At 51.1% G+C, this 27,746-nt stretch overlaps 1 protein-coding gene across 1 annotated transcript in view; it reads left to right on the top strand.

The window, feature by feature from the left end:
• LOC144724653 (macrophage mannose receptor 1-like) overlaps nt 1–17,600 on the top strand; it is a 24,984-nt gene extending 7,384 nt beyond the window's left edge. Inside the window, exons 6-20 of the mRNA XM_078603954.1 lie at nt 1,827–1,868; nt 2,726–2,889; nt 3,817–3,878; nt 4,746–4,846; nt 5,190–5,332; nt 6,030–6,144; nt 6,919–7,070; nt 8,146–8,236; nt 10,030–10,268; nt 10,804–10,978; nt 13,119–13,259; nt 14,485–14,601; nt 14,851–15,024; nt 15,476–15,502; nt 17,375–17,600. Of these exons, the coding sequence (XP_078460080.1) occupies nt 1,827–1,868; nt 2,726–2,889; nt 3,817–3,878; nt 4,746–4,846; nt 5,190–5,332; nt 6,030–6,144; nt 6,919–7,070; nt 8,146–8,236; nt 10,030–10,268; nt 10,804–10,978; nt 13,119–13,259; nt 14,485–14,601; nt 14,851–15,024; nt 15,476–15,502; nt 17,375–17,598 (1,967 nt within the window). The 3' untranslated portion in view covers nt 17,599–17,600. The remainder of the gene's footprint in view (nt 1–1,826; nt 1,869–2,725; nt 2,890–3,816; nt 3,879–4,745; nt 4,847–5,189; nt 5,333–6,029; nt 6,145–6,918; nt 7,071–8,145; nt 8,237–10,029; nt 10,269–10,803; nt 10,979–13,118; nt 13,260–14,484; nt 14,602–14,850; nt 15,025–15,475; nt 15,503–17,374) is intronic.
• The last annotated feature ends 10,146 nt before the right edge of the window (nt 17,601–27,746 follow it).

Below are 27,746 nucleotides of genomic sequence, written 5' to 3'. Positions count from 1 at the left end.
CGCCCGTTTAGCCCCCTCGATCCGGCCGAACAAAAGCTGTTTAGGCATGCGGTGGCTGGGCATGCGGGCTACATGACCCAGCCAACGCAGCCTTGCCTGCCGGAGGAGCTCACTGATGGGACTTTGCCCAGATCTTTCAAGGACTTGTGAGCTCCTCACACAATCCAGCCTGGTTAAACCCAGGATGGATCGTAGGCAGGCCAGCCTAAATGTTTCCAACCGGCGAAGATGCTCCATTAGGGGGGTCCACGTTTCGCAAGCGTAGAGAAGGGAGGGAATGACCGTGGCCGAGAAGACCTGAAGCTTCGTGCGGAGCGACAGACCAGGTAGCTTCCACACAGCGTTACGCAACCGATGAAAGATATTGCCACTCGACTGATTCGGAGTGAGACCTCTGCTGATAAACTGGAGCCGGTCATAAGCACACTGCCCAGGTATGGGAAACTCTCCACTCTCTCCACAACTGCCCCATCACCAATTGGGAGTTGTGGGGGTGGAGTGTCCGATGGTACAAAATACCCAGGCAGGTGCTTAGTTTTGGTGGGGCTGATGGTAAGGCTCCACCTCTTAGTGGCACGCTCCAGTCTCAGCAGCAGCGTCTCCAACTCCTCTTCTGAATGAGCAGTTATTACCAAATCATCGGCATACGTAACGTGGTTGACCAATAGGGAGCCATCCCTTGATCGCACCCGGGCGTCGATCAGCCTCCCATTATATCTGTACCAAATGGAAATTCCCCCGGTACAGCTATTGAAGGCTTCACAAACTACGCAGTCAAAATAGATGTTAAATAATGTGGGAGCCAGAGGACATCCCTGTCGCACCCCAAGGTGTACAGGGAAAGGCTCCGACTCCCGGCCACGTAGTTTTACCCGGGCCCGCTCACCATCATGAAGGTCCTTAATGATCGTGAGCAGAGGGTCACGATCATTAAGTCACACACACACACAGTCACACACACACAGTCATACACAGTCACACACACACAGTTACACACAGTCACACAAACACAGTCACACACAGTCACACACAATCACACACAGTCACACACACACAGTCACACACACACAGTCACACACAGTCACACACACACACAGTCACACACACAGTCACACACACAGTCACACACACACAGTCACACACACACACAGTCACACACACAGTCACAGTTACACACAGTCACACACACAGTCACAGTTACACACAGTCACACTCACAGTCACACACACACAGTCACACACACAGTCACACACACACAGTCACACACACACAGTCACACACAGTCACACACAGTCACACACACACGCAGTCACACACACAGTCACACACAGACACACAGTCACACACACAGTCACACACAGTCACACACACAGTCACACCCATACAGTCACACACAGACACACAGTCACACACACAGTCACACACACAGTCACACACACAGTCACACACACTCACACACACACACTCACACAGTCACACACACAGTCACACCCATACAGTCACACACAGTTACACACAGTCACACAAACACAGTCACACACAGTCACACACAATCACACACAGTCACACACACACAGTCACACACACACAGTCACACACAGTCACACCCATACAGTCACACACTCACGCAGTCACACACAGTCACACACACAGTCACACAGTCACACACACAGTCACACACACAGTCACACACACAGTCACACACACACACTCACACACACAGTCACACACAGTAACAGGCAAACGGACTCTGTGTAGCCGAGTGGCGTTCGTTAAGCGCCCACGCCACTGTGTTTACATTTCCTCCATTGTCTTTTGTTTTCCAGGAAAACCTTTAAATCCGATGTCGAATGACATGTTCCACAAAGGTAAGCACGTCGCACTACTTATATGCGGATCGCGATGTGCCACCCGACACAGCCAATAATATTGAAGCAAATCTAACCCCCCCAAAAAACTATGTTATAGATTGCATTGGTTGCGAAAGTCTATGTGTTAAACAGACATTTATTGTGTGTGTAATATGTTATATACAAAATACAAAGATCCCCCGTATAGCCTAAAACAGACTGTTGGGGCAAGTGCTGTTAGCGAGCACCTATGATAGGCACACGAGGGGGTGGGTGGCCAACACCACGCCCGACCCCCTTTGTCTCCCCAGTGGCGATGTTTACTCATTTGAGGCTGTGTCGACTTAGGGAAGGCCCAGGGCCGATTCAAATAATTTTCACCGGAGTTGGCCATGAGCAGGAATCGAACTCGGGTCGCCAGGTTCCTACGTCGGATTGTTCCAAAAGTGCGACGTAGGAAGAAGCGATATTGTAAAGTATCAAAGTAAACAGTTGTGATTTTAGCAGACAAGGCCCACCGTGCTATTAGCTCGATTTCAGAAGCGACCTGGCCACAAATGATAGCTCCACGAAGTGTAAATTTACAACAGCCAAATACGCTCAGCTCGTGACGTTGATTCTAAATGTGGAGGGTGGAGGACCCGGAGAAAAATCCACGCGACCACGGGGAGAGACGATAGAGAGAGAGAGAGACGCAAACTCCAAATATACAGCAGCATGCGTCAGGCTCGGGATCTAATAGCACGACCTTCCTGCTGCAGACAACACCCTCCACAGCTTGCCATCAGCCGATGCCACCTTTCAAGACGCAGTCAAACAATGAAAGCCCCTCCCCCCCGTACCCCCTCCTCCCCCTCCCCCCCCGTGGGACACAGAGAACATGACGGCGGACGGCTGGTACGCGCTGGGCACGCGCGACATCTTCTACAGCCGCAACGAGACCGCGACGTTCGCCGCGGCTCGGCGCGAGTGCGCGCGCGGAGGGGGCGACCTGGCGATGCCGCGCAGCGAGCGCGAACAGCGGGAGCTGCTGCGCATCGTGAGGAGCTCCCGGGGGGGGGGCTCTGCCGCACCTGGGAGGGAGGGGGGTGGTGGGGGGTTGTTGGCATGCTAGGGGGGTGGTGGGGGGGTTGGTTGGCACGCGAGGGGCAGGGGAGGGGGGCACAGGCGGTGCGTGCACCAAGTCGTCGGAGTCAGTCGATCCACGGCCACCACCTGGGTCTGCCCAGTGGAGAAGTCGACAACTCACGACACGATCATGTTGACGCGACCTAACCCAAAAACCTTGATTATTATTTATGGGTAATTTTCATCGCCAACGCCTCCGTGTTGAACTCACTTTCAAACAATTTTTTTGTATTCAAAATAAACTTTTTATTTCATCGGGTAAGGCCCACTGAGCTATTAGCTTATTTTTCAGAAGCCACCTACCCACAAATGATAGCCCCAATAAAGTAGCTGATCACGTGGAAATGTATTGCAGCCAAATGGAGGACGGCACACTGCGCATGAGGGGTGGCGTGGCACGCACCACGCCCGACCGCCTTTGTCTCCGCAGTGCTGATGTTTACACACAGCACCAGGTACTCATTCAAGGCTGAGTCAACCTAGGGGAGGTCCAGGATTGGTTTAGATATTAACCACTGATACCGTGGCCAGGAATAGAATCCAGGGTGACCGGGTTGAAAGTGCAGTGCGCCCAACCAGTCCCCCACCGCTCCCCCTACACACGCACACCCAGATACATTATGTGCAAAGACACAGACTGCTTCACACGTAGAGAGTTACTTGTTCACTTCATAAAAATGTTGATAAAAAAAATGCAATTATTGATGCCCATTCATTGAACTGTGTCTCTCTGTGTCTCTCTGTCTGTCTGTCTGTCTCTCTGTGTGTCTATACCTATCTCTCTCCCTGTGTCTGGGTGTTTGTGTGTCTCTCTGTCGTCTCTGTCTATGATGCGTAGACATCCAAGTACGACCTCCAAGAAATATGGATGGGTCTTCAGATGGATAAAGGAGTGTTTGGGTGTGTACTCACGCTAAACACAATAGCATGCACACACGCAAGGTAGTCACACACGTACACAATAAACAAGGGAGGCACGTAGACATGGATACGTACAATAGTTTCACTCACCACTCATGTCGGCCCTTGCCTGGATTATAATTTAGGTCACCGGACTCATAGAGCACCACGCTAACCACTGCGCCACCGTTCTATGCAGAATGCGTGCGCACGCACACGTAGACAAAGACACATTGAGAAGTGCACATAGACGTGGAGGCGCGTAGACGCGTACGCATCACACGGACACGCAAGCACACGGGACACGTATGCAGACACACACACAGACGTGTCCACAAGGCCTCATTGGATCCGCGTCTGTTCGGCTCGGCGATCCGTAGACATATTTCTGAGCCCGGCCCACCACATCCAGTATGCCTCCCACTGGGGCCACTCCTAGTCACGTGCCGCCTACTCCAGTCCACCAGCGTCCCGGTAAAGATCCCTGTATAGCCTGTAACACAGACTGTGGGAGCAAGTGTTGTTAGCGAGCAGCACTGATGAGGACCCGCACAGCACACGAGGGGGTGGGTGGCCAGCACCACGCCCAGCCGCCATTGTCTCCCCAGTGGCGATGTTTACTACACACCAGGTTACTCATTTGAGGCTGAGTCGATCTTGGCGAGGCCCAGGACCAGGTCACTGAGTGCTGGCCGTGAGAGACAATCAAAGCCGGGTCGCCGGGACGTAGTAGCGCGGCGCGCTAACCGCGACACGACCGCTCTCCCCACATCGACACGGACACGCTCGCATGGACGCGCGCGCGCGCGCGATTACCACGCTTGGCTACGTGCCGGTGCCAACGACGCTCGACGTGCACACGTGCAGGTGGGTCGACGGCTCGCCGCTGAACTACACCAACTGGTCGCCCTTCGAGCCCAACAACCACGCGCTGGAGGAGTACTGCGGCAGCATGAGCTCGCAGATCGGTGAGCAGAAGTCCTGCCCCTCCGTCCGTCGGACTCCGACCAAGCCCTCCGTCCGCCTCACGCCGAATCTCTCCATCCCCCTGTCCGTCTACCCATCCTTCTGTCTCGTGCGAAGTGCGCGTGCGTGCGTGTCTGCCCGTCTCATGCCATCTGTGTCTGTCTCCATACATCGATGAAATCCCCGTCCTCCCTATCTCTGCCTCCTCGCCTGCGAGTCTGTGATGTTGGCCGCTCAGTCTCTGAGATCATTCTGCCGATGATGAATTGATGATGCTGATGACCCAAACCGACGAGACGATGACCGTGCGTGTGCCCCCCCTCCCCTCCCCACCCGCCCTCGCAGGGAACTGGAACGATCGCAACTGCGGGGCGCGCCTCGCTTACATTTGCCAGCGTGGGAACGGCACCACCCCCATGGCCACCCCAGCCCCCACCGCCCCCTCCACGGGGGGATGCCCCCGCAAATGGCTCCTCTTTGGCAGCAAGGTGACCCCCCTCCCCCCCACCCCCACGACGCCACCACCCTCCCCCACCCCAACAAACAAAAGACAAAGATCCCCCGTATAGCCTTAAGAGACAAGTGCTGTTCGCGAGCACCTGTGAAGGCCGGCATGGCACACGAGGGGGTGGGTGACCAGCACCACGCCCGACCGCCTTTGTCTCCCGAGTGGTGATGTTTACTACGCACCGCACCAGGTACTCATTTGAGGCTGAGTCGACCTAGGGGATGAAGCCCATTACACAGCTGATGATGCTGCGGATGATGATGTTGATGACGGTGCAGATGATGGTGATGGTGCTGATGGTGCTCATGATGCTGGTGATGCTGATGATGCTGATGATGCTAATGATGCTGATGATGCTCATGATGCTGATGATGCTGATGGTGCTGATGATGCTCACGATGCTGATTGTGCTGATGATGCTGATGATGCTCATGATGCTCATGATGCTCATGATGCTCACGATGCTGATTGTGCTGATGATGCTGATGATGCTCATGATGCTCATGATGCTCATGATGCTGATGATGCTGATGGTGCTGATGATGCTCACGATGCTGATTGTGCTGATGATGCTGATGATGCTCATGATGCTCATGATGCTCATGATGCTCACGATGCTGATTGTGCTGATGATGCTGATGATGCTCATGATGCTGATGCTCATGTGTTGCGAGCAGTGCTATTTGATCCGGGCATCCAACTCATCGGAGTACGTCAACTGGGACTCGGCGAACCTCGTCTGTCACAGCCGAGGAGGGCACCTCGTCACCGTGCAGTCCCCCCTCGAGCAAGGTTCTCAATCGATGCACATCATCATCGTCATCATCATTCACATCGTCATCTTCGTCAACATCATCATCGTCATCATTCACATCGTCATCTTCGTCAACATCATCATCATCATTCACATCGTCATCTTCGTCAACATCATCATCATCATTCACATCGTCATCTTCGTCGTCATCATCATCATCATTCACATCGTCATCTTCGTCAACATCATCATCATCATTCACATCGTCATCTTCGTCAACATCATCATCATCATCATTCACATCGTCATCTTCGTCAACATCATCATCATCATTCACATCGTCATCTTCGTCAACACCATCATCGTCAAGAGCACCATCGTGATTACCATCATCCTAATCGTGGTCAACAATAGCTGTTGCCTTTATGTGTCCGTGTGTGTCCGTGTCTGTGTCTCGGTATTTGTGTATGTCTCCCTCTCTGTGTGTCTGGCTATCTGTGCGTGCGTCTCTATGTGTCTGTGGCACGATGTTTGTGAGTCTCTCTGTATCTCACTCTATGACGTGTATTATTGTAGACATCCAAGTACGACCTCCATGGTACATGGGATGGGTCTTTAGATGAATGAAGGAGCATTTGGGTGCGTGCTCGCTCGACCGTAATCAAGCGCTGCCAACCATCGCCATTCCTTCTCGCAAGGGATTGCTGGGAGACGTTCTCGGGGAGGCCTTCATCCAGCAGTAGATCGATCGTGGTTGCCCAGGATGACGATGATGAGCAACGCCCCCCCCCCACCCCCCCCCCCCCCCGCAGCCTTCCTGCTCAGCAACATGGTGCCGAATACAAACGGTCACCTCTACATCGGCCTCACAGACCGCAACAAGATGGACGAGTACCTGTGGACTGAGAACCTGCCGCTCTCCTTCAGCAACTGGGCGGCCGGGCAGCCCTCGCGGACTTACTCGGTAGTGCTGAGGTACCGGCGCGGTACCGCCACTCGCTCGCTGACTCGCCCGCTCGCTCGCCCGCTCGCCCGCCCGCTCGCCCTCCCGCTCGCTCGCTCGCCCGGAGGGTCCTCGCGGCGCGGCCAACGGAGTCCGCCGATGTCCCCAAACGTGCACCCCCCCCCCTCCCCGCCTCCCTTCTTCGGAAGCCCGAGAAGGGCCGGGGGTGGCGGCGCTCGGGGAGTTCGCCGGGCGCCGGGGGAGCGGGGGGGCGAGGGAGCGGGGGGGCGGGGGGCGGGGGAGCGAGGGGGCGGGGGGGCCGTTCGGCCGCTCCCGAACCGTGCCCCCCCCCCCCCCCCCCGTGGTGAGCTGTGAGCGCGGAGTCGGCGTCGCGCCCCGATCAGCGCTGCGGTCGGATGCGCGATGGCGATGACCTCTGACCTCTGTGCTGGTGTACGCCAGCCGGCGTCGTGTTGCTGCTGCTGCTACTGCCGCTGCGCGATTCCTCACAACCGCTACGCTCTGGCATGCGGTCGTTGTCTTTGGCTTCCTTGCGTAGTTGTTCAACGCTCTCCGCTGCATTTCCTGGAGTCTGTCATTTTTCCGCATTTTCCGCTTTCCCCACCTGTGATGCATCATTGTCGCCCAGCCACCCCAGCCATCCAAAGCCTTTCCGCTGACGACTTCCCGACTCTCTCGAGTGCTGCTAAGCTTGGCTTTTAAGTAGGAGATTATCGGTGTAAGGCACTACCACTGGAGTACGAGCTATGTGCCTAAACAAAGCGGTGGACGTAAAGTTAAGACATCCAATGGTATGACTCCATCCTGTGCCGGACACTCAGAAACGTTATTGTTGATGTTGTTGTTGATGTTGTTCTTAATGCCATTGGTGATGTCATCGTCGATGTCATCGTTAATGTTGTTGTTGATGTCATTGGCGATGTCATCGTTGATGTCGTTGATGTCATCGACGATGTCATCGTTGATGTCATTGTTGATGTCGTTCTTGATGTCATCGTCGATGTCATCGTTAATGTCGTTGTTGATGTCGTTGTTGATGTCATCGTTGCTGCCATTGTTGTGGTGGTGAGTGCAGCACGACTGCGTGGGCATGGATCCGTTCACAGGGAAGTGGGTCACCATCTCCTGCTTTGAGCTCAGTGGCTTCATCTGCCAGAAGTTCCGAGGTCAGCAGGTCACCCCTTCCCCGCTCACCCACACGCTCAGCCCTCCCCACTCACCCACACGCTCACCACTCCCCGCTCACCCACACGCTCACCACTCCCCGCTCACTGGCGCGCTCAGCCCTCCCCACTCACCCACACGCTCACCACTCCCCATTCACCCACACGCTCACCACTCCCCGCTCACCCACACGCTCACCACTCCCACTCACCCACACGCTCACCACTTCCACTCACCCACACGCTCACCACTCCCACTCACCCACACGCTCACCACTCCCACTCACCCACACGCTCACCACTCCCACTCACCCACACGCTCACCAATCCCACTCACCCACACGCTCACCACTCCCACTCACCCACACGCTCACCACTCCCACTCACCCACACGCTCACCACTCCCGCTCACCCACACGCTCAGCCCTCCCCACTCACCCACACGCTCACCACTCCCCGCTCACCCACACGCTCACCACTCCCCGCTCACTGGCGCGCTCAGCCCTCCCCACTCACCCACACGCTCACCACTCCCCGCTCACCCACACGCTCACCACTCCCCGCTCACCCACACGCTCACCACTCCCACTCACCCACACGCTCACCACTTCCACTCACCCACACGCTCACCACTCCCACTCACCCACACGCTCACCACTCCCACTCACCCACACGCTCACCACTCCCACTCACCCACACGCTCACCAATCCTACTCACCCACACGCTCACCACTCCCACTCACCCACACGCTCACCACTCCCACTCACCCACACGCTCACCACTCCCACTCACCCACACGCTCACCACTCCCACTCACCCACACGCTCACCACTCCCCGCTCACCCACACGCTCACCACTCCCCGCTCACCCACACACCCCTCTTCTCACCGGCATACTCACCGCTTTCCGCTCACCCACACGCTCACCCCTCCCATCTCACCAGCACACTCACCCCTCTCCTCTCACCTGCACCATCACCTACCTGCATCCTGTCTCACCTCGATACCTGGGCACAGTTTCACCTGCATCCTTCCCACACAAAATACTCCCCTACCTGTGGATATATCGATGGATAATCACTGAAATAAACATTGTAATCCACTCCTATGGGTAATGTAATCCACCGCAATGAGGATTGTAATCTACACCTATGGGTAATGTAATCCGCCGCAATGATAATTGTAATCCACTCTTATGGGTAATGTAATCCGCCACAATGAGAATTGTAATCCACTCCTATGGGTAATGTAATCCGCCGCAATGAGAATTGTAATCTACACCTATGGGTAATGTAATCCGCCGCAATGAGAATTGTAATCCACTCCTATGGGTAATGTAATCCGCCGCAATGAGAATTGTAATCCACTCCTATGGGTAATGTAATCCGCCGCAATGAGAATTGTAATCCACTCCTATGGGTAATGTAATCCGCCGCAATGAGAATTGTAATCCACTCCTATGGGTTATGTAATCCGCCGCAATGAGAATTGTAATCCACTCCTATGGGTAATGTAATCCGCGCAATGAGAATTGTAATCCACTCCTATGGGTAATGTAATCCGCCGCAATGATAATTGTAATCCACTCCTATGGGTAATGTAATCCGCCGCAATGAGAATTGTAATCCACTCCTATGGGTAATGTAATCCGCCGCAATGAGAATTGTAATCCACTCCTATGGGTAATGTAATCCGCCGCAATGAGAATTGTAATCCACTCCTATTGGTAATGTAATCCGCCGCAATGATGTAATTGTAAATCCCACGCGAACCCGTCTCTCTCCACCCGCGCCAGACCCGCTGTTCCTGCCCCCCGCCGCCACGCCGGCCCCCCGGCAGCGCAACTTTGGGGGGCTCAGCTACTGGGTGGTGGCGGGGGAGCGAGTGGCGTGGGCCCGCGCCGCCGAGGTGTGTGCTGCCGAGAGCGCGGGGCTGCCCCACGTGATGGACCCCACGCACCACGCCTTCCTCACCGTGCTCGCCAGCCGCCTCAGGGAGCCCGTCTGGCTCGGACTGCACGCACACGGCAACAAGGTGACGGTGGTGGTGGCGGTGGTGGTGGCGGCGGTGGTGGCGGTGGTGGTTGTGGCACTGGTGGTGGTGGTGGCACTGGTGGTGGTGGCAGTGGTGGTGGGTGGCACTGGTGGTGGTGGTGGTGACGGCAGTAGTGGGGACGGCGGTGGTGGTGGCGGTGGTGGCGGTGGTGGTGGTCGTAGTGGCGGTGGTGGTGGCGATATTGGCAGTGTCACATTCACAATCATCATCATCATCATCATTGTCGTAATCATCTTACAACAAAATAAATAAATGTTTATCATCTTTGACATCACCGTCTTCATCACCATCATTGGTGGTGATGCTGGTGGTGGTACACAGTGTAGCAAACTCAATAATACAATCCAGTTAGAGCTGGGCTATCCGATTAATTAAGTATTAATTTACTCGCTCAGGTGAGTTCGGGTTAACTCGGCTACCTCAGGTCAGGAGCGGTCGAGGTTCACTCCGCTTGGCCTCCGCGCGGTTCGCCAGTCACCAATCTGTTCCCGTGTCGCTTCTTGGGCCGCTCCAGACCTTGGAGGCCCGCTCGCGCTTCGCGTGGGCCAGCGGGGAGCGCCTCTGGTACGAGGAGTGGGCGCCCGCGGAGCCGCGGCCCGGCAGGGACTGCGCCGTCATCTCCCTCAACGGCAGCTGGGCGAGCGAGGAGTGCGACGCCACGCGGCGCGTCGTGTGCCAGTCCTTGTCCGGTACGCGACATCAATCGTGAACGCTAGTCGACACTTTACTAACCCGACCGACTTCAGACTCTGCCTTCTCGACAGACCTGTTCTCCACCTGAAGACGGCTGCTTGCGTTGTGGCCGAAACGTCGTGAGAATTATTTTATTACGTTTTATTTTCATTATTTTATTATTTCCCTTCTACGTGATGACTTTACCGAAAGAACCAAGAAGATGAATCCCTGCAGTCACGAAAGCTTTAAATCAAAACTTAACCCGACCGAGTTAAGAAGTAGCCTGCCGATGATGAATCGCCCCCCCGTACCGCCTGCCGATGTTCAAAGCATGAAGCTAGTCAAATGTTTTTATTTTTTAATTTCATATCGCGCTGTGATTTAGCTTGGATAATCAGAATGCTGTAAACCGGCTTAGCAATTGGCAAGATTTCTGCTGTCAATTCCAAACCGTACTTGCCAGTCCTACCGCTGATCGGTAGTGTTGGCATGTATGCATGCGCGAGGGAGTTTACGATTGGCAGGATGATGATGACGATGATCAGTCGCATAGCGGCAAAGTGTGCAGGCAGAGCAACTACATCTGGGGGCCGCAGGGTCCCAGGCGCCGGGCTAAACATGGTGTAGACCACCTCCAATTAGCACGGTTGGCTACGTATGGGGCGAAAGAAGTTCAACAATGCATACATATTCGCTGGTCACGTCCGTCAATCCCGTGAGCTCCCGAGCAGTGCGATTCGCGAGGTGTCCACTCGTGTGCAGCTCTGTCACAGGGCTCTATCTGCTGTCGGTCTGTGGGAAGACTTTATCTCCTTCGGTTGGCTCACTGCTGACGTGACCTTTTCACCCTGTTGTCCACTTATTACCGCCCCTCTCCCCTCTTATCTTTTCCTTTCTCTTTTCGATCTCTTCCGAATGTTCCCTCTGTCTCCCTTTCCTGTCTCTTGACCGTCCTATCGCCTCCTCGGTCACGGCTCGGGGCCTCCTACCACTCTGCGTGTTTATTACTCTGCTTGCGTTTGACACTGTTGAAAATAATCGCGTCATCTTTTTTTATTGGAAAACTCAACACATTTGTCAATAAGATTGCGCCCAGTAATGTGGGAACAGCGTGGGAAACCAGCACAGAGTGAACTAAACGACGACCCACTGTCTATTGTCCAATTCTAACCTCCCCCCCCCCCCTTCTCGTAAATGCGAATTTAACGTAAGGTATTTCGAATCGTTCCCTAAGTTATACGTTACGTTTTTGAGAAACTCCATACATTCTGTTGCCGTCTAACGACGTATGCCCATGTGCAATAGGCGACATTCTGGGCAATGTCCCTTCTTCGCAGCGCATAGAGAGGAGCCACAGAGGTAAAATGCGTTGATTGTCTTTTTTTGGTGCTGTCATTTGTTCTTGTGCACCACTGACAATGCAGCAGCAGCAGCAGCTCCGTTCGATCATTTTTAGTTAGAATGTTTTAAGTCACCCACTGGTTACCCAAATGTTCTTCATGGCGGCCCTCAGTGGCCTTCAGTGCAGCCCCTGACTTGCGGCCCCCGACAACACATGAATGTGAAAACACCTCCCATCATCATCGTGCTGCTACCACACTCAGTGGTTTAGAATGTGTGGCGGCCCTGACACTGATAATGTCTTCTTGGCGAAATGAAACGAAGCTATTTTAAACCGCTGTTTTATTTATTTCACCAGGCAAGGCCCACTGAGCTATGTAGTTCTTTTTCAGAAGCGACCTGGTTACCACAAATGACAGCTCAACGAAGTGGCTTTTCTAAATGTGGAGGGAAAAACAGGAGGACCCGGAAAAAAATCCACGCGACCACGGGGAGAGAGACACCGCGAACTCCATATATACCGGTGTCAGGGTCGGGATGGAACCCACAAACTCCTCCAGACCAGGCGAGGGAGATAGCATCTCCCAGCCACCGTGGCGCCTCGTGGTGTGACCCACCGTGACCCGCCGTGACCCGTCGTGACCCACTGTGACCTGCTGTGTCCTGCTGTGACCCGCTGTGACTCACCGTGACCCGCCGTGACCTGCTGTGACCCGCTGTAACCCGCTGTGACCTGCTGTGACCCCCTGTGACCCGCTGTGACCCGCTGTGACCTGCTGTGACCCGCTGTGACCCCCTGTGACCGGCGTGCAGCTGGGCGCACGCCCGAGCACGGCACGTGCCCCGAGGACCCGTCGGGCACCAGCTGGGTCGCGTTCCGTGGACACTGCTACTCGATCCACACGGACAGCCCCAAGTCCTGGTCGCTCGCCGTGCGCCACTGCATGGGGCTGAGTGCGTGTGGGGGGGGGGGGTGGGGAGTGGGGAGTGGGGGGTGGTGGGGTGCACAGGGCACGGTAGGGGGCACAGCTGGTGCATCCACCAGTCATCTCAGTCAGCCAACCCATTGGCACCTGGGTCTGTCCCGTGACCTCCTGCCAGCGGGCGTTCGACACTTCACGTGGCCTTGAAGTGCACGTGGCCTGGCACAAGCGCCGTGGTGACGGCACCGACGCTTAGTGGCGAATGGCGATTGCTGTTGTCAGGGGGCTGTTTTTGCTGATGCTGATGATGGTTGCCGTGCTGATCCTGCTGCTGCTGGCGATAGTGCTACTAATTATGATGCTGCTGCTGTTAGCGCTGGGGGTGCCCGATCTGGCTTGAGGTGCTGCTTGCACTAGTGGTTGTGCTACTGCTGCTGCTAGTATTAGTGCAGGGAAGAGGGGAATGTGGTGTGGTGGTGCAGGGGGGTGGGGGAGCAGTGATGGTGTGGGTTGTGAGAAGTGGTTTAGTGGTGTGACCTGCGGGAGTAGAGGTGGTGGTGGTGAAAGGTGTGGGGGTTGACCATAAGGGTGTGAGGGTGTGAGGGTGATGGTGTGATGCATTGAAGTACCCTACCCTCTTGCCTTCCCGTGTGCATTCCCGGGACATCCACCATCTCCCGTGCCTCCATGTGTACCCCGTTGTTTCATTGTATTGTATCTTCTTGTATCTTCTTGTATCTTCTTGTATCTTCTTGTGGCTCGGTCTCTCCAAGAGCCTCCCACATATCCCCGCGTCTCACGCAATTCCCGATGTCTCGTTGTGCTATCATCTGTGGCCAGGTCGCTTGTGAGTGGGCTTTGTCTGGTACGATGGGGATGGTTAAGTGTTGTTTTTGTTTGTGTTTGGGTGGATTTGTTTACCTTTCTTGTACTCGGCACTCCTATCGTGTGTTTGTATTGTTGTTGTTGTAACGTCCTGACCCCGTGCCCCTACTGGACATCTGTGAAAAAGAGCTTCATAGCTCATCGGATTCCTCCAGTATAAATACACATTCTGATTCTGATGATTCTGATCTCCCTCGAGCTGCTTGCATCTCCCTCCCAACAGCCTCTGTGTCTGGCTCTGACTCTCATTTCTCCCTCGTACCCCTCCCTGCGCCTCCTTCTCATCTCACGGCATCTCCCTGTGTCTCTCCCCCGTGTCTCGTCGTGCATCCCCCGCTATCCCCCCCCCCTCGTGTCTCCATCCCACACAGACTCCTCCATGGTGAGCATCCACGACATGGAAGAGAATAAGTTCTTGGTGAAGATGTCCGTGATGTCCGATTCCCTGAGCCAGGGCCTCTGGACGGGCCTTTTCAAGTTGGAGACCGGTGAGGGCCGCAGTTCCCATGACCGCTCAGGAGGTAACTTCCCTCCAGCGGGGCTCCATGGACACCCCATCTCACGCTCTCACATCCTGTCTCTCCCTTCTCTGTTCTCTCTCTCCTCTATCCAATGCCACCTTCTCACCCTCTTCCCTCTCTGCCCCTTGGACTCCCCTCTCTGCTCTCTACCCCATCTCACGGCCCACCCCCTCTCTCTTACGTCCCCTCTCCCTCCCCGTGTGCGCCCATCATCAGCTCACGTTCCAACCAACCTCTACTGGCAGGACGAGAGCCCCGTGTCGTTCACCAACTGGAACTGGGGGGAGCCCAACTCCGCGATGGAGCGCTGCGTTGAGCTGCTGGTGGGCGGCCGATGGAACGACAAACCCTGCTCCATGGTGCTGCCCTACGTGTGCAAGAAGCCGCAGGGTGCGTGACGGCCACGGGGGAGAGCCGGGCGGGAAGGGAGAGGGGACAGAGGGTAGTGAGCGAGGGAGAGACGAGAGGGAGGTAAGGGAGAAGGAGAGGGCGCGGAGAGGAGAGGGGAGATTTTGAATGATCGCTTGAATAGTCAAAGGCCATCTGGCGTCGTCTTGTTCTGGGACGAGGAACGTAACGTCACCGTCGCTTATGAAACGCTCGTATCTCCAACGGGGCAGACGAGGGTTGTGCAGCTTTAAACACTTCAACCTGAAACTTTCTCGAGCGGAGCCGGCAAGCGCGCACAGGCTCGGGGCGTGGGAGGTGCGGGAGAGGAGCTGCGTGGTGCGTCGCTCGCTCGCCGCAATGGGGTTCGCGTGAGAATGCACGGCGTGCGCGCCCAGTGGGGGGGGGGGGGCCTTTCTAACGCGACGTTTTCTCGTGTGTGTCTTTGTTGCAGTGAGCGTCTGGGCGGCTCAAGTGTCAGGTGAGCAATCCGAGTCGAGGGTAGTTTTGTTATTTGTTAAATGTGCGTCTGCTCATTCGTCTTTGCATGCATGTGTCTGTCCGTCTGTCCATCCATGTGTGTGTGACCATCATGGGCGCAGTTTGTGGGGGGAGGGGGGGGGCAATGCCCCTCAACTGGACACCTTCATAAATGTATTTTCAGTTGTTTACAATTAAGATTAAAAATATATTAATTATATGCACCCGCGATTCCTAATTTGAGAGACAAAGCGAAACCATGCCCCCCCCCCCAAATCGAGAGCTCAAACTCCACCTATGATGACCGTCCATTTGCCCATTTGTCTGTTCAGCAGTATTTGTGTCTGCCCGTACATATGCACTGTACATGCATCCGTCCTCATGTCCGTCCGCATATCTGTATGTCCGTCTGCCTGTTCATCTGTGCTCTAGGCTGACCTTGCCATATGAGTGTTACCATTTATAATCTGAGCTGTCATTTTTCGTGTCATAAATCGGAAGAAATATTGGCTTCCTGCCGTCTCTATTTGTCAACGCTGACTTGACAATTTTTTTGTCAAATATTGGCTTTCTAGCCCTTTTAGAACAATAGAATGTACGTCTGACACTAAGGATGGAACTGTGCACCACATTACAGCAGTGATGGTGTATTCATAAATTGACGTTGAGAAGTCTACCCCAAGACACGGAGAAGTTAGCTCTATTGGAATCCAAACACTAAGGCTGGAACTGTTCACCACATCCGCAATGCGATGAATCGTCTCGAGCAGTGCTTCTTCTTGACCCGGGGTGCACGCACCCCTGGGGAGCGTGAGATGCCCTTTCTAGGGGTGCGAAACATTGGCATATTTTTTTAGAAGGTAAATAATCGAAAACACAAATTAAGCACGGGCACGTAAGTACAACTACTTTGTTTCACAAAACTTATGTATTTATGAACATGTACAGCAAGGCTGCAGTAAAGGTTAGGAATCACTGGACGAGAGCAATCATCAATCAATCTCATTGATTCTTATTTTCCTTTGTGGTGCGTGTGGAATTGACAGCAGTGTGAATCTGTGGAATGCACACTGGAGTTGATCTACATAATCTAGAGGTGTGACTCCATATACGCTGCAGTGATGCGGAATATGTTTCATCTTAAACGGTGTGAGCGTATAGAATCTACAGCCCCATGCATCTATAGCGTCTAGTGGTGGATCTATATAATCAGCAGCGCTGTGAGCCTGTACAAACAGACACTCATATATGATCAAAATCACTGTTGCCGAGCACGTACTGTATGTGTGTTGAACTTTTTTTGCACCGTACATAACCAACCGTGCTAATCGGAGGTGCGCGGGGGGGGGGGGGGGTTAAGGACTCCAAACTAAACACACAAAAATCAGTTCTAAAGAAATGAGTTGGGCACAGACACCATAGGTTCCCAAGCGCCGAGCAGCCAGCAACAAACAGCACCAATAACAATATCAATATGAATTTGCCGAGCAGAGTCACTCATTTCTAGATTGGAAGTTTGCGTGACTGCAAGGATCCATACTCTTTGTTTTTATCGGTTAAGTCATGTAGATACAAATATATATAATAAATTAAAATTTTTACGAAAATTGTATTTATCTTATTGGTTCTTTCGGTAAAGTCACGTGACTGTACCGAAAGAACCAATAAGATGAATCCCTGCAGTCACGAAAGCTTTAAATCGAAAATTGTATTTGTTTTCATTTTAATTCATTTAATATGTTTTACCTACGTGACTTAACCGATAAAACCAAAGAGTACAGAGTCACTCACTCTCTCTCTTTTCCTGTCATCCCTACCCCTCCCCCGGCGTGATCTGGGCGCCACCACCACCTTCGTCACCATCATGTTGCAGGGGGCGCGGTGTCTCCCGCGGGCATTGCGGCCATCGTGCTGTGCGTGCTGCTCGTGGTGGCCGTGCTGTGCACGCTGGCGGTGCGTGCCTCGCACACGCGCGGCCTCTGGGCGCTGCCCTGCGTCCCCTACAGCGGGGTCATGTTCGCCGCGTCACGCGACAGCACCACGGACAGCGGTCCCAAGATGCTCATCAACGACGACGAATGCAACGAGCAGCTCTGAGACGGGGGGGGGGGGGGGGGGTGGTGGTGGGTGGGGAGGGGGTTGGAAGTGGTGGAGGGTGGGGGGTGGGTAAGAGAGGAGGAGGAGGGGAAGAGGTTGAGGATGAGATGGGACGCAATGGGGAGAGAAGAGGGATGGACGGTGCAGAGAGGTTTGGTGTGTGTTGGAGAGTGGGCAGTGGGAGATATGGTGAGTGGAGCCATACGTAACACAGATTAGAGGGAGTGGTGGGGGGGGGGGAATAGATAAACGAAGGGGTGAGAGTTAGAGAGGGATATGTGGACGGAAAAGATGATGGAGTGAGAGCAGCGAGATGCACGGTTTACTACGTGTGGTGCGAAAGAAGTTCAACACACACGATTGGTGGTAAACCGGAAAGGAAGGAGATAGAGAGAGAGTGGGTGGTGTGAGAGAGGCAGACCATTGAAGGAGTTGGGGGAGAGTAGATGGGTGGTAGAGGGAGAGAGAGAGAGCGCATGGAGACGTGAGAGAGGAAGTGATGGGGGAGTAGAGGGGGGTGTGAGAGAGAGAGAGAGAGGGGGGGTAGAGGGAGCAGATGAGGTGTGAGCCAGGAGACAAATGGCAGGTAGCAGGGTGGAGGATCTGAGAGAGGGAGCGGTTGGCATTGGAGAGGGAAGAACAGAGACGGGAGAGAGATGCATGGGGAGAGTGAGAGGGGGGCAATGGTGAGAGAGGAGAGAAGCACGAGGCCAGACGTGATGCGGCACCAAGTGGAACGCGGGGAAGAGAAGGCAGAGATGGGGGGGGGGGGGGGTGAGGGAGGAGAGTGGGGACAGAGCAATAGATGGGGCCAAGTGCCGACGCGAAGAGAAAGAGACGGGCGAGAGAAAGAGCCGAGATGCAGAGGGGATCTGGGAGAGTGAGAGGGAGGGATGGCAACAGGAGGAGAGGTCGACGCGAGGGAGTGCATACAGACAGAGGAAGGGGAATGAAGGGCAGTGGTAGATGGTGGGTGTGGGATGGAGTGAAAACGAGAGACGCGAGAAAGACAGGGAAACGGGAGAGATCGTCAAGAGAGGCTATGGAGAGTTAGAGATTAGTCCGAGGGGGGAGACGGCAAATATAATATGCAGAGAAGAGAGACGGGGAGGAGAATTGAGTCCCGAGTCAAGAGATCCGCAAGGAATGAGATGGCAAAGCTGTCAACCCACACGGTTTACCCCCTATTCTTGTACAGGGAAATTGAGCTTTCAGCTCCGTACGGCGTACAGCCGTTTCTATACTGGCCAAACAAAATGTGTCTATTTTGTTTGTGTTTCTCCCTCGTGATGTGACTTTGTAAGATGAACGTTGAGATGTAAAAAGGGGGCACGGGGTTAACCATTAATGTCTGAATTTGTCTGTAATAAGGTAGAGGAGGGCACTGATTAAGGGTTGACAGCTAAGAGAGAGGCAAGGGGGATGCAGAGAGGCGAGGGCATTGCAGAACGGGAGGTGGGGAGGAGAGCTGAGGGAGAAAGCCAAGAGACCACGAGAGTAACAAACATCACTGGCGGTGATGCAGGGGCCGCGTTTGTCGGCGGTGGTTGTGGTGGCAGGGAATGCACACGGAGGGCCTCTGAGCCGCGTACAGCTTTGCACCACCATAATCTATGCGTGTGAGCGCTGCTACAAACGATCTAATCTTATTATAATTAACCAAAGTGATTCGTTCCGTTGGTCGCCGGCGAAGTGATTTGTCGCCGGCGACTTGGAGGTCGTGGAGCCGAGTGCGTCGTGGTCACGTGGGATTTGTCGAGTCCGGATTTCGTTTTTTGGTTTTATCGGCGATTTGAGTGAAATTGTCCGCCCATCCACGAGCCCAACACAAGCTGGGGGGTCGAACGTGCAACTCTCCTGCACGAACCTTCGTGAAAGTCTTCATGTATTCTGCAACATTAATCTCAATTGTGTGTGTGTGTAATGAAGAGGCCGGGAGGTCGTCTCCGGCTTTCCCGGGTCCCTGCGAGCCGGTCAGAGGATCTAGGCAAGGAAATGTGTCTGCTCGGCCTATGGATAAAAAAAAAAGCTAATCAAAAAAAGCTATCGAGTTGCAAAAAAAAACAAGGAAATACATGACAAATAACTCAGGTGAGTGTCGTTTTACTTCATAAAGTGAGATTACTAAAGACGTGTTTAACATCGAAGCTGTTATCCCTTCAGCAGCACTATCCCGGTGCAGCCAACCTCTGTGCGCGCGTTACCAAGTCAACGAAGCGATTTGTAAGAACAGTAAAACGTTAAACTATTGTGTTTATTCCACCGGGTAGGGCCCCACCGAGATATGTTGAAGCTCTAGATTTGTTGTTGTTGCAGACGCGACCTGGCTATCACAAATGAGGCCTCAACGAAGTGGCTCATCGCCGTCACCCGCGTGTTTTAAAAATTTGACGGCGTCAGCCAAATGGTCTCAGACGCGCGTTTGATGAATTCTCAACGTGATGCCGGGTTGATGAGAAGTTGCAGACTCACGTTTCCCCAACCCCCAAGTGTTGCTCCCCATGTTCAACAGAGCCACATCGGACAACATTGTTGCCAGGAGGGGATTGTGATTCCTCGTTTTTTTCCGGAACGCTGCGAGGCTGACTTGGATTATTGGCATAAGGCACTACCACGAGAGTACAACCCGGTATATCCGTGGTGATCCTACATTGGTGTAGCCTAATTGTGAAGTTGCAGTCGTTGCCCCACGTCTACATCAGTCATACGTAAGAAGAATAAGAAGTTGTACCCTATTACCTTCATAGACCAAACAACGCACCCTTCAAACTTGGGCTTCCGACAACACGAACACAAAGACAGGCTCTGTGTAGAACGGTTTCTGTTAGTCGCTGGGTAGTGTCCAATAACATGAATGTCACCTTTTGGTAAATGGGTTCCACTCGTGTGTCAAGTCGCTTTCAATCGATGGGATTGTTTTGGCTCCGCGCGGGAGAGAAACCCGCCTTCGTGTGCTGTGACGCTCAAATTGCTGCACAGATGGATTCACGAAATGTGTATTTCTGCGCCAACCATCTCCCGCAGGCAAAGTCTCTTCCCTCCCAACCCACCCCTGACCCAAGTTAGCGACCAGGCCTCCAAACCAGCTTAGCTTTGGCGTAGGGGGGGGGGCTCTTGAGATTTGAAGAGACGGGGCACACACAATGCTCATTTAGCAGCACCTCGACAAAGCTCGCACCGCTTGCTGTCCGATGTGTGTTTTCTGGTCGTGCCGCGTGTTACGGGAAGGTGCCCGACGTTTTGCTGCACGTGCCGGGAGGTGTTTTCTTGTCGCGGAACTAAAATCCAGTCGCGTGCCAAGCAGCACGCGGTACGAGCCGACAGCAAGCATCGGAGAGGCTGCGTCATGTCCATGTCTGGTTGGGAAACAGGGTCGATTTTTCACCGAATCATCACCCGGCTATATACGTGTGTGATTATGTATATCCTCTTGTAAGGGCAGAGCTAATGATGTGAATGCGGGTGAGTGTTGACTGATTCGTGCTATGCGCGTCGCTATAAATGCACTCTTGTTCTTGTTTTTTTTGCTCGTTTTCACGTTTTGCGCGTTCACTGCCGTCGCCTGAAGGTGACGGGAGAAGTGTCACATTTGCAAACGAGCGAATTCGGTTTTTCTGTTTAATTTTTAAACTCGTACTTGTTCAATTCACAGTGTGTCGTTACGTCGCAATTGCTGACGGTATACGGAATGTTACGCAGTATATGTATATGATAGGGTGTTCTCCGCGTCTTACCACAGTAAACTTAATATATATTAGCTACAGTACAAAATGGGGATTGGTTGTTGTTTTTGTTTCTTTCATTCGTCTCGGGGTTGGGGTTTTGTTGTTGTTGTTGTTCTGTTGTTGTTGTTGGCTCCACTGAGTTCGGCGTTGCAGTCAATGCGGCGGTTCCACGGTCGTTGTAAACCGGAGTCGCATTGATTCTCAATCTCATTGATTATCAGTCTCATTGAATATCGATCTCATTGGTTCTCAATCTCATTGAACCTCAATCTCATTGATTATCAATCTCATTGAATCTCAATCTCATTGAATCTCAATATCATTGATTATCAATCTCATTGAATCTCAATCTCATTGAACCTCAATATCATTGATTATCAGTCTCATTGAATATCAATCTCATTGAACCTCAATATCATTGATTATCAGTCTCATTGAATATCAATCTCGTTGAATCTCAATCTCATTGATTATCAGTCTCATTGAATATCAATCTCATTGAACCTCAATATCATTGATTATCAGTCTCATTGAATATCAATCTCGTTGAATCTCAATCTCATTGATTCTCAGTCTCATTGATTCTCAGTCTCATTGATTATCAGTCTCATTGAATATCAATCTCATTGATTTTCAATCTCATTGAATCTCAATCTCATTGATTATCAGTCTCATTGAATATCAATCTCATTGAATCTCAATCTCATTGATTATCAGTCTCATTGAATCTCAATCTCATTGAATCTCAATCTCATTGATTTTCAATCTCATTGAATATCAGTCTCATTGAATATCAATCTCATTGATTATCAGTCTAATTGAACCTCAATCTCATTGAATCTCAATATCATTGATTATCAGTCTCATTGAATCTCAATCTCATTGAATCTCAATCTCATTGATTATCAGTCTCATTGAATATCAATCTCATTGAATCTCAATCTCATTGATTCTCAGTCTCATTGATTATCAGTCTCATTGAATATCAATCTCATTGATTTTCAATCTCATTGAATCTCAATCTCATTGATTATCAGTCTCATTGAATATCAATCTCATTGAATCTCAATCTCATTGATTATCAGTCTCATTGAATCTCAATCTCATTGAATCTCAATCTCATTGATTTTCAATCTCATTGAATATCAGTCTCATTGAATATCAATCTCATTGATTTTCAATCTCATTGAATTTCAATCTCATTGATTATCAGTCTCATTGAATATCAATCTCATTGAATCTCAATCTCATTGATTATCAGTCTCATTGAATCTCAATCTCATTGAATCTCAATCTCATTGATTTTCAATCTCATTGAATATCAGTCTCATTGAATCTCAATCTCATTGAATCTCAATCTCATTGATTTTCAATCTCATTGAATATCAATCTCATTGATTATCAGTCTCATTGAATCTCAATCTCATTGAACCTCAATCTCATTGAACCTCAATCTCATTGAATCTCAATCTCATTGATTTTCAATCTCATTGAATATCAGTCTCATTGAACCTCAATCTCATTGAATCTCAATCTCATTGAATATCAGTCTCATTGAATCTCATTGAATCTCAATCTCATTGATTTTCAATCTCATTGAATATCAGTCTCATTGAATCTCATTGAACCTCAATCTCATTGAATCTCAATCTCATTGAATATCAATCTCATTGAACCTCAATCTCATTGAATCTCAATCTCATTGAATATCAGTCTCATTGAATCTCAATCTCATTGATTTTCAATCTCATTGAACCTCAATCTCATTGAATCTCAATCTCATTGAATATCAGTCTCATTGAATCTCAATCTCATTGAATCTCAATCTCATTGAATCTCAATCTCATTGATTATCAATCTCATTGAATCTCAATCTCATTGAATCTCAATCTCATTGATTATCAGTCTCATTGAATCTCAATCTCATTGAATCTCAATCTCATTGATTATCAATCTCATTGAACCTCAATCTCATTGAATCTCAATCTCATTGAATATCAGTCTCATTGAATCTCAATCTCATTGAATCTCAATCTCATTGAATCTCAATCTCATTGATTATCAATCTCATTGAATCTCAATCTCATTGAATCTCAATCTCATTGAATCTCAATCTCATTGAATCTCAATCTCATTGATTATCAGTCTCATTGAATCTCAATCTCATTGAATCTCAATCTCATTGAATCTCAATCTCATTGATTATCAGTCTCATTGAATCTCAATCTCATTGAATATCAATCTCATTGATTTTCAATCTCATTGAATATCAATCTCATTGATAATCAGTCTCATTGAATCTCAATCTCATTGAACCTCAATCTCATTGAACCTCAATCTCATTGAATCTCAATCTCATTGAATATCAATCTCATTGATTTTCAATCTCATTGAATATCAGTCTCATTGAACCTCAATCTCATTGAATCTCAATCTCATTGAATATCAGTCTCATTGAATCTCAATCTCATTGATTTTCAATCTCATTGAACCTCAATCTCATTGAATCTCAATCTCATTGAATATCAGTCTCATTGAATCTCAATCTCATTGATTTTCAATCTCATTGAACCTCAATCTCATTGAATCTCAATCTCATTGAATATCAGTCTCATTGAATCTCAATCTCATTGAATCTCAATCTCATTGAATCTCAATCTCATTGATTATCAATCTCATTGAATCTCAATCTCATTGAATCTCAATCTCATTGATTATCAGTCTCATTGAATCTCAATCTCATTGAATCTCAATCTCATTGATTATCAATCTCATTGAACCTCAATCTCATTGAATCTCAATCTCATTGAATATCAGTCTCATTGAATCTCAATCTCATTGAATCTCAATCTCATTGAATCTCAATCTCATTGATTATCAATCTCATTGAATCTCAATCTCATTGAATCTCAATCTCATTGAATCTCAATCTCATTGAATCTCAATCTCATTGATTATCAGTCTCATTGAATCTCAATCTCATTGAATATCAATCTCATTGAATCTCAATCTCATTGATTATCAATCTCATTGAATCTCAATCTCATTGAATCTCAATCTCATTGATTATCAGTCTCGTTGAATCTCAATCTCATTGAATCTCAATCTCGTTGAATCTCAAATCTTATTGAATCTCAACGTTGCATGGTCCACCGCACCCAACTCCGTCGCTGTGCCTCTCCTGTGGCATTCGAATTGTAGCGGGAAGCGATCATCACCACGACACGCTAAAACATGTTTCTAGAAATGCTACTTTGATTGCTGTCGGTGCCATGTGTCGAGAATCACCTGCTCCTATTTCTATTTGGGAACCCCAGCACAGTGGGCGTTGCAACACCGCACCTCCGATTCGCACGGTCGGCTACGTACGGTGCGAAAGAAGCTCAACATACATCTTGTGTTGTTATAGAGCGGCCCCTGGAACTACTCCTGAAGCGTCGTCAGCTTGGGCTATCCACACAAGATACCGTCCGTACCTCACGTTCCCCGCAAAGAGTGTTCGTCACAAGTCCATTCAAAACTTAAATATTCAGATACCGGGTACAAGCCGAATGAAATGAAAATCCCACGTTAATAGTTGTTTCGGCATCATCAGCCACGGTGAATCTACTGCTGGATGAAGGCCGCCTCAAGCCGCGGCCATCGCGCACGAACACGTGATGTAATAATTGCACACGAGCCGATTCATAATCGGAATCTTCACTTAGACCGGAGAAGTCCGATGAGCTGTAAATCTCTCTTTCACATAGCCAGTAGAAAGCTCAAGGTTCATGGCTCGGTACCATCGCGTTCCATACCTTTGGCTGCATCATTATCCTTGACCATGTGCCCCTCAATCATCCCTCCGAGCGACGTGTCCTGCCCAAACTCACAATAGGACTTCCAATGCCATCAACGTGTCCAGGACAGCCTCGCCGAGCCTCAAGCTCCTATTGTCAGGAGGGGTCTGCATCGGGTTAGGGGCGGGGGGTGGGGTCGGTATTTTGGCCAATTCCTCGTTCAAGAAGTGTTTTCCGCGTGAGAGGAAACGGCAGCACCCGGCCGCGAAGCGTCGGGGACAAGGCCAGGATGGTGCCTGAGTGGGCGTGCCCCTGCGGGGGGGGGGGTGAGGGTTTGTGAAGGGACGAGAGGTGAGGAGGTTGAGACGTCTGGAGATGTATTTTGTGAACGTGGATTTCCTGTGTTTGTGCAACGCCGAGCGAGACGATCACTTCCACAGAGGAAGCGAGGCGATGGGTCTAGCGCACAACAAAACAGACAAAGACAAAGCTCCCCCGTATAGCTGTGCAGCCTGTTGGGGGCAAGTGCCGGTAGCGAGCACCTATGAAGACTGCAAGGCGCACGTAAGGAGTGGTGGGGCCAGCATCATGCCCGTCCGCCTTTGTCTCCCCAGTGCTGATCTTTACACACACCGCACCGCGTACTCGTTCAGGGCTGAGTCGACCTAGGGAAGGCGCCGGAGCAGTTCAGGCATCGCTCGCCACTGACGTCAGACGGAATATCACCGACTCGCTGCGTTGGGAGTGCAATGGACGAGCCGCTGCCCCAACCGCTGTCTCACACGCAACAAAGACAAAGATCCCCCGTATAGCCTGGACAGACTGTTGGGGCAAGTGCTGTTAGCGAGCACCACTTATCAAGGCCGGCCCGGCACACGATGGGATGGGTGGCCAACACCACGCCCGGCCGACTTAGTCTCCCCAGTGGCGATGTTTACACACCTCACCAGGTACTCATTTGAGGCTCAGTCGACCTAGGGGAGGCCCATGACCGGTTCAGATAATCGTCACTGGTGTTGGCAGTGAGCGGGAATCGAACTCGCGTCGTTGGTTTCGTAGCGCAGCGTAGCCCTAAGCGCTAAACTACACACGCACACACATCCCACCCACACCCCCACCACTCACACAAACGCACATCAGCACACAGGATGTGCCCCGCTATTTTATTAAGTTCCTGTTACTCTCATCGAACCACTGGGGACCTGGGTTAGAGCCAGGGTCAGGTCGGTTTTTTTTTTATCAAAAGGGGACATTGGGGGGGTTTCCCCACTCCTCCCCCACGCGGCCCGCGACCTCCCCCGGTTTCTTCTTCCCGTCCCCATAGACATCACGATTCGGCCCGTCCTGCCACTGTCTCCTCTCTCTACCCCCTCTCGTCCCTCCCCCATTATCCAACCTCCCTACCCAGTGCGCGATTAAGCTAATGCGGGGCCTGTAGCATGTGTTGTTATAATGGGGCCCTAATTAAAAACAACACAACTATTAAAACAAATTGTTTTCCTGCCTAGTAAAGTTATTGTATTTTCTCATTTGCTATACAGCCAGATAATGCGACTAATCGCTAACCTGAAACACCCAGTCGTTCATAAAAGTTGAAGGCGGGATAGTACTATAGTAATAAAGCAAGTGCAGAATCCCTGAACCGGAATTGACAGCTTGAAAGCATTTAGCGCGGGGCCCTTGAAAGTGCGGGGCCCGTAGCATTTGTAACTACTTGTGCTACGAGGATAATCCGGCACTGTCCCTACCCCCCACTTCAAACCACCCACCGCTTCTTCTAAGGCGGGGGTCGACAACCTGCGGCTCCGGATCCGCATCTTGGCTCTTTGGCTGCCCCCTTGCGGGCAGCCGTTTTAAAAATGGACAACATCAATTTTAAACAAAGTAACATAAATATATTTTTTTAATATGGCAAGGAAGGGGGTCCCTATGGAATGTCTTGGCGACAGCAAAATGTACATCGTTCAAACTGTATTGTTCAAGAACAACCAAGGGGGGAATAAACTCAAATAGACGCAGTTTTATTCCATCGCCTATTTTGTTTATTGAAGTTAGAATGCGCCGTAGTCTGCTGTGTGCCTGCTGCTGTGATGTTTGTGGAGCTCCGCGTGTGTGTGATGCGGCCCTCCGAACCGTTTCGGTCAAAGACAAGAAAACAAGTGACGCTTCTTCTTTGGAAGGTTGTCGACCCCTGTTCTTTGGGCTTGGGAAGACGTCTCTTTGTGAACGATGCAAGCGCCGGCCGACGCGTGAGCCAATCGGCGTGGCGAGAATTTATGCACTGAAGCGAGTCGGTGAGTGCATCAGTGAAGTTGCCTTTTCGTGTTTAGTTTGTTGTTGTTGTCGTAGTCTTTCCGCCGCACCTCCGATTAGCACGGTTGGCTAAGTACGGTGCGAAAGAAGTTCTGCATACATACAGTCGGTCAATGAGGCAGTTGAGTCGGTCATTTAAAATTATAATGCTTCTTCCTACATCGTCTAAATCCGACCGAATCGCAGTGCCGTACTGGATGCTGTACCGAAACACGAGGCTAGATTTGTTTTATAAAGAGCGAGATATACTGCCATCAGCCACAGGCAGAGGAAAGAAGGAAAGAGAAAAGTAATACAGGTTTTTTTTTCTCATGTAGTTATTATGGATGAT

This window comes from Lampetra planeri, chromosome 2, assembly GCF_965212315.1.
Source record: "Lampetra planeri chromosome 2, kcLamPlan1.2.h2, whole genome shotgun sequence".
Classification (NCBI taxonomy): domain Eukaryota; kingdom Metazoa; phylum Chordata; class Hyperoartia; order Petromyzontiformes; family Petromyzontidae; genus Lampetra; species Lampetra planeri.
This window is presented reverse-complemented; position numbering and strand designations above follow the sequence as displayed.